This window comes from Phalacrocorax carbo, chromosome 2 (genome assembly GCF_963921805.1).
Source record: "Phalacrocorax carbo chromosome 2, bPhaCar2.1, whole genome shotgun sequence".
In the NCBI taxonomy this organism is placed as follows: Eukaryota; Metazoa; Chordata; class Aves; order Suliformes; family Phalacrocoracidae; genus Phalacrocorax; species Phalacrocorax carbo.
In genome coordinates, this window is record NC_087514.1 from 18447134 (window position 1) to 18459421 (window position 12288).

A 12288-nucleotide genomic window follows, 5' to 3' on the forward strand; every position below is an offset into this window, starting at 1 on the left:
TCAAAAAAACCCCTTCTCACTTCTTTTATATCTATATATATATGTGTATATATATATATATGCAAACACATAATATACAAAGAAAAGCACCAAAGGCTACTGAATGGCACTTCAAAGGCTCATTTCAGGATGTTAATAAAAGGAAATAAATATCTTTGTCACAAATCCCTTAAAATAATTTAAAATTTAAATCCTGGAAAACTATTAACAGCAGAATTGATCATAAAAACTACTGTGATATGCAGTAATCAATGTGATCATATCCTTAATGTATAACAAACATTTTGGAATTCTTTTCTTCACAGGTATCTTAAGAGAAAAATGACAAAAGGGAAGACTTCTACTAATAGTCATGAGAAAAATAAATAAACACTTTGTGTTTAAAAGAAATACAACAAAACCAGAATAGAATGGAAGAGGAAATAAGAAATAATTACCCTTCCAGATACAGATGTGGATGTAGGGGAGGGTGTTGGTTTGAGGGTTTTTTCTTTTTCTCTTAGTTTTCTTTTTTTCTTGGTATTAGAGAAGTAGCGGTAGCAACTATTATAAGTGAAAGGTCTTTATTTCCTCTGAGGGAGACCAGTTCTGTGGATGTGTGAAACAGAGTGGGAAAATAAAGCAAACAAAGAAAAAGAGTTCTGGAAAATGAGTCTCTGACTTTATTGCAGCTTAGGAAATTTATTCAGCTGCATAAATTAGTGAAAATGTCAGTAATGTTCTCAAAGGTTTTCTTAACAGGAACTATGTATACCATTACATACACTTGCAGTAGCAAACATACTGAACTGTTTACCACATGCATCTACATGACAGATGGTATTTTGAAAATGAAACAAATAGGGATGAACCTACCATTTTGTGTTTGGTTTTTTTTTGGGGGGGGTATGTGTTTTGAATTTTTTTTATGTCTCTCAGTCAGAAAAAACTTTATGAGGAAAGTAGAGTGAAAACTGGAGACAAATCCTGCAAATCCTGTGAAATCCCAAAAGGTTTTTATTTGTTTTTAAAATTGAGATGAAAAATCTGTCATAAGTCTGGCATATCCTGGTTTTAAATTATATTTAGTTCCTTAACATTGTCACAATAAGTTGATTTAAAATTCTGTTATGATAGAACTACAGTTTTATAATATTCTTCATACACTCAGATTTATTTATTTCTCAGTTTAGAAGCCATATACAGGGTTAGGATTAGGCTCTACTATTTAAAAAATACACAATTCTTTACTAATAATGTTAGTTCACAGTTAGGCATGCAATATAGTTAGTGCTCCAAAGATGTAACTTATACAGAGTGGAAGCAAACAATCAAGGCAGAGAGATTTGAAGTAACAGAATCAAGGAACAGCCCAAGTTGGAAGGGACCTCTAAAGTTCATCTGGTCCAACCCTCCATGGGAAAGGGAGCTGAGATGGGATTATCTAGCACCCTGTCCAGTCACATCTTGAAAACTTCCAGTGATGGGGAGTCCATGACATCCCTGAGGAGGTTTTTCCAGTGAATGTTTGTTCTTACTGTAAAAAAATTTTTCTTATGTCAAGATAAAACCTCTCCTAGTCTAACTTGTACCCATTGCTCCTTGTCCTCTCATGTGACACCTTGTAAACAGACAGCCTCTGTTCTCTTCGTAGCCACCCTTTAAGTACTGGAATACTGTGACGAGGTCCCCCTGAGTCTTCTCTTTTTCAGGGACTAACACCTCCAGCCTTTCCTCATAGGACAGGTTCTCCAGCCCTTTGATTATCTTCATGGGCCTCCTTTGGACCCTCTCCAGTCTGTCCACATCCTTCTTCAGTGGTGGGGACAAGAATGAACACAGTACTCCAGGCGCAGCCTGACAAGTGCTGAGTAGAGTGGGATGATCGCATCTCTATCTCTGCTAATAACACCCCTGCACATGCAGCACAGGATCCGATTTGCCTTTGTGGCTGCAGCAGCACACTGCTGGCTCACGATCAGCTCATCGTCCACCAGGACCCTCAGGTGCCTTTCAGCAAAGCTGCTCCCCAGACACACAGAACCTAGCCCGTACTGGGCTCTTTGGTTATTTCTTCCCAAGTGCAGGACCTTGCACGTGTCTTTGTTAAACTTCATACATTTCTTACTAGCCAATCTTCCAAGCTGTCCAGGTCTCTCTGTAAGAGGATTCTCCCTTCTGACATGTTCACCTCACCACCCAGTCTGGTGACATCAGCAAACTTGTGAGGGTGCATTCAATCGCATTGGCCAGATAGTTTATGAAGGTGTTGAAAAATGTGGGGCCTTGTATTGATCCCTGGGGGATCCCACTTGTGACAGGCTGCCAGACTGACTGAAAACCATTGATCACCACCCTCTGAAGGTAGCCTGTTAGCCAGTTCCCTACCCATCTTGCAGACCACCCAGCCAATCTGTACCTCATCAGTTTGTCCAGGACAAGGCTGTGGAAAACAATATCAGATGCTTTACTGAAGTCCAAGTAAACAATATGCTCTGCTTTCCCCTGTCAACAGAAGATGCCCAAGAAAGTCAAAAGAAAAGAAGAAAAAAAGAAAAGTCAAAAGAAATCAAAACTAAGGTCTGAGATGATTATGACAATGAGAAGTAGGCTGGGAGATCAGGAATTTTAAGTGTTTTAAAATTTCCTTAGGCTAAACAGAGACATTAATGCAAGACTTACAGGTGATTTACAATTCATTTTTCTCCTGTTGCCGTTGTGTGATTTTTGTGATGTCCATGCACAGCTGCAGAAAATGCATTATGATCTTAGTCACCTGATATGTTATATTACTTCAGTTTTATTCCCTCCGCAGAGGAAACAGAGCTTGACCTTTCTGGTGATGTATTCTGCTTCCACTCTACTGACATAAAGCAACACTAAAATCTTAATTAAGAACCAGGCCAAATATTATAATTAAATGCAATTAGAAAATTATTTCCTTGAACATGGTCTGAATCACTGCAAACTGTTTGCACTTCTGATAGAAACTGATCTTTTCAAGCTCAGTTTTTACTCCTCGTCCGGTTAATTCTGTTTATGATCACAAATGTGATAGGACAGGGAAATTGGGCCCTTTCTGGCATGTTCAGGAAAGTCTACTATGTACTGAATGGATTATGACTTTCCTGGAGAATCAAGTACTCTGACAAAAATGTTGTTAACATATATTATGCCATCTTATCCCAGGAAACATAAAACAAATTTCAAGTATGCCTGGTCCTTATGTAACACTGAGGGAAATGGGGAGGGGACAAAGAGGGGGGAACATACCAGATTTGGACTTCGGTTCCTTACACAGAAGTCAAATTGCAACTCAGCAATTAAATCTCTGTGAATGTTCATGCACTATCTGTATTGTAAATTCTGGTAGTTTTAACATGATTCATATGATTAAATACTCTATGAGGCTTAAGACGACAGATGCAAGTAATAAGAAAATCTCATATTTGCAATTTTTTTTTAATAGGAAGTTTTGAGCCCTGAAAGAATAAGGCAAAATTCTGAAAATTATGTCAGAGTATTATAAACATTTAAAAGTTCAAAGGAAAAAACAATCCAAACTATACTACTTCTAAATGTCTTTTCTTATTAGCAACCCCATGTTTTGGGGGTTTGTTTGTTGGTGGTTTTTCTGAGGACAAGTAGAGGAGAAAAGGAGAGCAGAGGAGTTTGGGTGGCTGGTAATATTTTTTTTCATGACAGTACTAGATGAAATACTGTTCGTTTTTCTTGCTTGCCTTACTAGTTTTTGCAGTAAGTTCTCTGCCATGTGTCAGTCTCCATGAAGTCAACAATTCTCAAAGGATTTTCCATTACCACATTATTTGCTGAATCACAGTGACCATTTTCCAGAGTTCATTAAGAAAAATAGCAACAAATGACACATGGTTCATTCTTTTTCCCAGCCTCTCTCTAGATTAAATATTGGTTTGTGACTTTCATAGTGTAAATAAAATATTTATCATATTTTGAGAATACAGGGTAGAAGATTATGCCAAGACATAGAAAGATTTTTGGTTGCAGGACATTTGGATGTAGTTGCACTGGCTGCCTTTAGCCCAAACATGTTAATCTCTTTGGGCTTCCTCTGGGATGAATAGGAGAAAAAGAATGGAAGGCAATCCAGAGAGTCAGATTTCAGCAATAAATGGTCCAAGTTAATTTGTTTCCATTGTAAGAAGGTTATGTTTATAACATCCACATGGATTGATATTTCTAGTATTTTATTTTTATTTTTATATGGATTTTTAATATTTATTTACATGTATAATGGTGTAATGTTAAAGTTGAATCTTAACAAAAATAAAACTAAGGGAGATAACATAGAGTTTTACAAGTTTTAAGAAAAAGGAGTTACTCTTTTTTTTTAAAGAAATTTGATAACATATATGACATTTAATATCTTTGCTAGTCTGGCTTTTTGTAATTTTTAATACATGTACAGTCCTACCTATATAAATCCAATACTTCAGTTTTACCCAAGTAAATAAAAATAAACCTTGGAATGAAGTCAAGTAAAAAAAATTTAAATATGTTCAGGTAAATTTAAAATTTCTTCTCATATTTACTGATAATATTGTTTGTTTGTTTGTTTGTTTGTTTGTTTGTTTGTTTGTTTGTTTTTTATTTACTTTGAATAATCTAGCTGGTCACTGTGGTATCCCAGATCTTATAGTCAATGGTCAAGTAATTGGAGAAAATTATGGATACAGAGATACAGTTGTATACCAGTGCAGTCCTGGTTTTCGGTTGATTGGTTCTTCTGTACGAATATGTCAACAGGATCACAACTGGTCTGGTCAGCTTCCATCCTGTGTGCGTAAGTAAGCATGGCAACACATACTGATTAATGTTACAGGAACATCTATGTTACACAAGATGAAGAGTGATTTTGCTACTTAGTATTTATCTAAAAAGAAGATTTAGGACAGATCAGAAGTATGTGGCCACCTAAAATCTGTGATTCCTGTATCAGGTGAAGTTTAATGTTGTTACTTAAAGTTTCCATTGCATCTTTTGGCTACTAAATACCTGTCATTTATATATGAAACTTCAAAAAGTGATGGGACTTAAGCACCCAGGTACTCAAATTTGAAAAAGTCTTTATGCCCCTTAGTGGCTTTTTGAAATATTTAATGCACATTTACTTTGACTGTGGTAGTTAGATAAATAGATACTCTTGAATTACACTGTCAGCACCAATGATTAAAATGTTTGCTCTAACAAACTTATGCTTTTATTTTTCTTCTTGCAGATGTTCTGTTATTTCCTAGTTTGGGTTTTGGCTTTTTTGGCATGAATTTTGTATTTCGTTAATGAGGCTCCTCTTGTGTGATAAGTGTGTCAATATATCAAATGAAATACATTTAAGTAGTAACAGAAAATACTGTATTTCATTTAGGAAAATTTGAGAGTTCTCAAAGGGTTCTCAAGCACATTACAACTGTGTTTCAATAATTTAAGTTTAGTAATACCAGTATATTGAAAGTCTATTAGTCCACCTCGAAATATTCTATTTTTATAGCTACATTTTTTGTAGCAAAACCTGTTTGAATGATGAATCTTAACACACACTGTGAATTCATTACCCTTCCTGGTCACTTTTTACTTTGTTTTACATAGAACTAGAGATACATAACACTATTTTAATAATTGCATTTCCAAAATTTTTGCCACTTTACGGCAAAATTAAACTTCTTTATATTAATTTTCAGACCAATACACTTTATAGGTAATTGTTAAGGAAATAAAATTAGACATCGTTAATCAAGAATTTCTAAATTATAATGTTAATATAAACGTTAGAACTGAAAAAAAATGTTTTGGATGTGCTAACAGCAGAGAAAATGGATGTATTTTCTTCCTCTAATCAAATGGAAGCTGCTTGTTTGAATACAGGAGGATGTGCAATACAGCACTTCAGAAAAGGACACAAGACTTGGGAAAAAGCTTAGACTTGCAAAAGGCTGCTATAAACAGCAGCTGCCTCTAACTGTGATAGATATTTAGGAACAGCTCCACTTCAGATTGAAGGTTCAAATGAAGTGTAGTAAAGTAATCTCACCTTTCTTTACTTATTGAACTTCAGATGTTTTAATAGAATTTTTGAGATTATGTGTTGAAATTTAGCAGTTCTGACCTTTTCACTTTTAAATTCACCATTCTTCTTGCTTTTGTAGTGGGCAGATGTGTTATTAAGGTTGCATATTGCATGGATATTATTCAAATTTTATGCAAATTTCATATATCTGTTTTCACAAGAATATTTTTTATTGTTATTACATGTACATTAAAAAACATCTCTGTGGGATAAATACATAACTTTGCCTGACAGGTTTACAAATGATGCTAATTTAGTGTATGATTCCAATTACTTTTCTGGGAAAAAAAATACAATTTCTTATATAAAAATTCTGACATTAGTAACATAAAGAGAATTAATTAAAATAACTTAGTAATATTAATAGAACATACAGAATTCAATTTAACTTTCATTCATAGAAGGTACTGTGACTTGTCTGTATGCTATACTAGTTCTTAGGATAATTTTCACTTTTTTGATGTTAAAAGTTTTATTTAATTTAGATTATATGAATGGGTTTCTTTTGGAGTTATCATGACAAATTTATTCCACATGGAGAAAAGAATCTATATTAGTCAGGCAAAACAAAATTAATTTAGAAAACTAATGAAGTTTCTAAAGTGATAATAATTAATAATTTATTCTGTGATTTTTTTCACTTTAAATTGTTAATGAAATTTTATTTATCAACAACTGGAGTTTGTTAGAACATAAAAGAATATATTTATACTTCTTTAATTATTTTGAGAAAATTAATTTGTGTTTTATTTTCCTTGCTATTTTTACATCTGGTCTTTGCAGGCACAGAAAAAGGACTTTAATTTCTTCAGTAAAGAAAGTAATAAATGATAAATACCTAAGTAATAAATAAATAAAACTTTCACAGTGCCCATAATGTTTCATATATCCAGTCATAAATTTGTAACTTCACTAAGTACTTAGACCTCAAAGATAAAACAGAGTGAGTCAATACTAAGACACATTTGTAAGAAATAATACCTGAGGAACTAATGCACTGAAATATTTCCTTTCCATTTCAGACTATATGTAATGAAAATGAAGTGCTTGCTTTTCTCCTGGTTCTTCAGCAAAATTTTTTCATTTACTTTGATTGCTGCGTGGCAAATTTTGTTCAGTTTATTTAAATATTTAAAGACATGATTGAACTTTTACTAAAATATCTCTTAGTTCTTATTCAGTTCAGAGAAATGTGAATCTTTCATGGAAAGTATTCAGCGTCTAATAATATCAAAGCTTTAAAATATTATTCTATAATGATTAAAATTATTATCTATTATCATATATAATGAAAAGTGATAACAGTGTGCTTGGTTTGTTTTTTGTTTCTTTGTTTTGTGCTATGCTAGCTGTTAGCTGTGGTCACCCTGGTAGTCCTATTTATGGAAGAACAAGTGGAAATGGTTTCAACTTCAATGATGTTGTGACATTCTCATGTAATACTGGGTATGTTATGCAAGGACCAACAAAAGCACAGTGTCAGGCTAATAGACAGTGGAGCCACCCACCCCCGATATGCAAAGGTAAGAATGCAAGCATTTACATATTTAAAACTTAGTTGGAAATTAAGGATGAAAAATAAACTGAAGGTAAAGGGGCACTATCAAGACAAAATTATGCCTTTCTTGCTAAGGGACATCAAATTATTAAAGAAGATATTTCATGATTCTATGATTCTCTGATTTTTCAGTTCTGTTCTACATTCAAGTTGCCAGGTTAAGAGTTGCAGAGAAACATGCTTATGTGTTTGTAGTTTGTATTGCTTTTCTTAAATGGTTTCTACAAGTTCTTCAAGAAAAATTATGCAGAAATCATTAAAAGCTTAAACCCTGAAATAATGGTCTCTGCATTTTTAGCCAACATAGTTCTAATAGGTTCATAAGAAAACATACCTTTTTTGCCTTTTTCATTTCCATCGATTGGACCGCTCATCTTGACTTTTTACATTTTTATTCTGATTTTTTAGCAAATTCATTTAGGTTGGTTCCAACACTTCTGGATATTATGTCTAAAATTCTTTCACTGAAAATGAAATAATTTTATGAAGTTAGTTCAGTCTGAGTTTTCATAAGCACTTTTAGAAAGGTTTTATCAGCATTGTACTTTTTAAGACTGTTGTTATGTGCTTTTTAAATGTTTCAATTTTTACTTTTTAGAAAAATTTACATTTTGCTGTAACCTGCTTGCACATGTGCAGAAATTGTATTGATTTTTTTTTCAGCATCTTCCCAGCATCTTCTATGGATTTTTATCTGTACACAGCCTAAGTCATGTTATGTATTTATAGTAATTTTATTTACTCTGTTTTCCTTCCAATAGGGATCCTCCACTTTTCTTTGATCACTTTGCCTTAAGCAATACTGCCAAGAAGTTTACAGAACTTAAATCTCCAAGGACCTTTTTGTTGATGAAAAGTTATTATTTTTAAAAAATTCACAATAATAAACATGTCCTGTGTATTAAGGGTACCTAATAAATCTCATTTTTAGTCCAGCTGCTATAAATCACCTTGGTGTTCTGGTATTGCTGGGTAATGTGCCAAACTGATACATCATTGACCTGCAGGGATCAGTAAATAAATTGATCAGGTTATTCTTTGAAATTTTACACAGTCCTGAAATCTTCTATTGGTTTTAGAACAGACTTTAAAAATAAAAGGAATCAACTTTGTGTAGAACATTTTTAGTGGTGTCTGTAATGTACAGTTAAATAAATTCTAATTAATATGATTTTGTTCTGTTTGCATTGAAGTTAAAAAAAAAGATATTACCTTGCATATTTGTAAGGTCTGTCTAAAGTGCAATATTATAGAAAAGGCTGCACTCCTTTGTGAAGATTGAATTTGCAATCATCATGTAAATTCAGCAGTGCACTTGCTGTTATACTGTCTACAACTTTGCTAAATAGCTAGTTTTCTAGCCAACTGTAATAATACTATAAAACTATTTAAATGGTCAAAGTTCATTGTATTTTGTTTCAAGTATTCACTACTCCAGATTTATTAGTAAATAATTTCCAATATTTAAGGCACAAGCTTAATAACATGAAGAGGAATATCCCATTGTCATAAAACACCTGCTTACAAAAATGAAAATGGATAGAAATATAGCTCAAATTTTCCTCCAGGAAAAAATAGCATATTTTCAACGCTGTCCATCAATATAACTAAAAAAAATGATCTATCATTTAATGATAAAAAAGTCAAATCCAACCAGAAAGTTATTTCTATGCTTCAGAAATGGATGTGTTCTAGTCTTGCAGTACCAATACTTGTGAACTGCTAGGAGAACACAAGCAGAATCCAATATTTAAGATAGTGACAAGAGAGAAGCAAGTGAGCCATAAAACAACTACATGGATTGATGTAGGTAGAAAAAATTATCTTAAATTACATCTGGAAATAGCTTTTTCCTTTTTAGATTACTGAGATTTTTAGCATATTTTGATACTTTCATGTACACATATCCATGCACATACATACCCAGATATATTATACATATATTTGCACAAAGGTACATACACATGTATACACATTTACATGCAATTGTTTATAAGGATACATGGATAATAATTTTTACATGAACTGTAGTTATCTGGAGTAACTTTGAGTAGGTGATGATGTGTTTACTTGACCAGAGGAGTCTATTGCATGGCAACTGTTAAAATCTCCATGACCCCCAAAATAAGTATTATACTCCCCTCACCAGACAGCTGTATGTCTCAAAAAAAAAAAAAAAAAATCAGTCTTCAGTGATTTTCAAACATATGAATCCTAAAGTAGTTGAGGACTCAAACAACCCATCAGTATTCTTAACCATCGAAGTACACCCCTATTTTTAAAAGCACATACCCATTTACTGGGATATTTCCCCATTCTAGCAGAATCATAACAGTCTTACCTAGCTGACCATGTGCCCTTTAGCTCAAAATATCTGCCTTAAAGGTGCTCCATTATCAAATTGTTAGTATAGGAATATAAGTATATTTGCACAGCTGTGTGTGTAAGACCAAAGGCAGGTCTTGCCCCATAACTTGTTTCCGGCTGTGGGCAATAGTTTATGACAAAGCAAGAGTATAAATTTAATATATCGGTATGTCCAGTCACTATTAATGACAAATACTTTTACAGCATCATCAGAGTCTGTGAAGAAACATTTCCTTTTATTTGCTCTGAGTTTAGCGTCTCCTTGTTTTAGCATATCCTGATTTCATATCATCTTCCTAATTCAGTATCATTATATATAAAGTCACAGTATATAAAATCAGGGTAGAAACACATGGGACGTTTCTCATACAAAGGATAGGAGACCATGTAAAGACATTTTAGTGAACTGTATAGTGAACTGTATAGTGAACTCAAGTCTGTGCTTTTTTTCTTTTTAGTGGTAAATTGCTCTGATCCCGGAATTCCTGCAAATTCTATAAGAGAAAGTAAAATTGAACATGGAAATTTCACATATGGCACAGTGGTATTTTATGACTGTAATCCTGGATATTTTTTATTTGGTTCTTCAGTTTTAATTTGTCAACCAAATGGCCACTGGGACAAACCTCTACCTGAATGCATTAGTAAGTAGATAATGTGTATGCTTCTATAAGGAACGTGGACTAGACTAGGTATTATTTTACACATTTCCATCAGTCTCATGACAGCAATTAGAATAATATTTATATACATTTGTGTGTGTGCAGTAATGATGGAGGGTCTCAGCAGCAGCTGAAGTAGCACAGTACATAGCAAATAACATAGAAACCTTGGGAAATGCAGTAACCAAAACAATCATTTCTGAATGCTTCAGCAGAATGATCCCTGATAGCAGGGATGGAAGGTCAAAACATATTCAATGAATTTGCCTCCATTGGCCACAAAGCTATAATCACATTGAAACTTAAAAGCTATAATACCCAGTTATCGATTTATGTCACTATAGAACATTCTGGACTTCTCTTGGGACAACAGCAAGATCAGACTATCTATGAAGACTGTAAGCAAATAATAATGGCACTGTAAAGCACCAAAAGTGTCCTCTGGATCATGTCCTCAGAGTACCACACTACCAGGTGTAACTGAACATCATAGTCATATACAACGTATCCACTGAAGCAAGTGGATCAACACAAGGAGGTTGCTTTTCTGCCTTGTCATGAACTACATTTTAACTGTGACATTTCTTAGGGTTTTAATTGGCTAGGAGAGACGGTTTACACAGTCCTCTACAAGTCTATGAAAAAGCTTTTGGTTTAGAATCAAAATTTCTCTCTGAGAAAGGCTGAAATTTTATTTTCTAGACATTTAAGAGAAAACAGGCTAAGGGTTCCTTATTCAGGAATCATGGACCAATATTTGCAATACTGTAGATATTGTAGAGGTTTCTCCAGTTCTGCTATTCCACCTCTGGGGGAAAAAAAAACCAAAACAAACCAAACACAAAAAACCCCAAACCTCTGAAACTTTATTTCTTATTACTGTTAAAACCTTTAGTCTTGGAAGTTGTCCCTTTCTTTGGTGGGATAAACAGCTTGATTGTAAGCCACAGTTAAACTTATAACAAAGAGTCTAACAGTTTGACATTAGAATTTAAAGTAACATTACCATTTCAGAAAGATAAATACTACTTAATAGTAACATATCTCCAAAGAGAAAGAAATTCTAAAGGTAAAGGTGCAAAGATTTCTTCTTTCTATTTTGGCATTTTTATCTCTTAGTCTTCTTTCATAATTGTCACAAGTAATTTAATAATACAGGTTTCACTCTTGTTTTAAGCTGACCTTTGGGACTGAGTGCGATATGTACTTTTGTATAGGCATCCTCAGCTTTATTTATGTACTTTATATAGAGGGGTCAAAGAATTCTAACCTAAGCACTATCCATGATATTCTGTAATCATAAAGCTACCCAAACTTATACTGATGCAGCTTCTGAATATTTTTTGTAAGAGCCTTCCAACTTCTGGAGGAGTTTGCAAATTGTTCCCCATTTGGATATACACAGGCAGTCATTTAGTAGTCTGTACGTTTTTCCACTGTAAGAGCAATGGAAAAGAAGTGGAAAGCTTGCTGGATGTTTTTCTTTGAGCCAGGTTGTATTATTTCTTTGACCTAGCTGGATTTCAATCTCTCTCTAACTAGTCTCAGAGATCACACCTTTTTTTGAAATATTGCTAGACTAATGGAGAAGACACAAAGGTAACAAAGAAAAAGCTGTT

The 12288-nt window shown here is 33.6% G+C and overlaps 1 protein-coding gene across 1 annotated transcript in view; it reads left to right on the forward strand.

Annotated features, from left to right (window-relative positions):
- Positions 1–12288, forward strand: part of CSMD3 (CUB and Sushi multiple domains 3) — a 669880-nt gene that overhangs the window by 594765 nt on the left and 62827 nt on the right. Inside the window, exons 56-58 of the mRNA XM_064441769.1 lie at positions 4628–4801; positions 7432–7605; positions 10466–10651. Of these exons, the coding sequence (XP_064297839.1) occupies positions 4628–4801; positions 7432–7605; positions 10466–10651 (534 nt within the window). The remainder of the gene's footprint in view (positions 1–4627; positions 4802–7431; positions 7606–10465; positions 10652–12288) is intronic.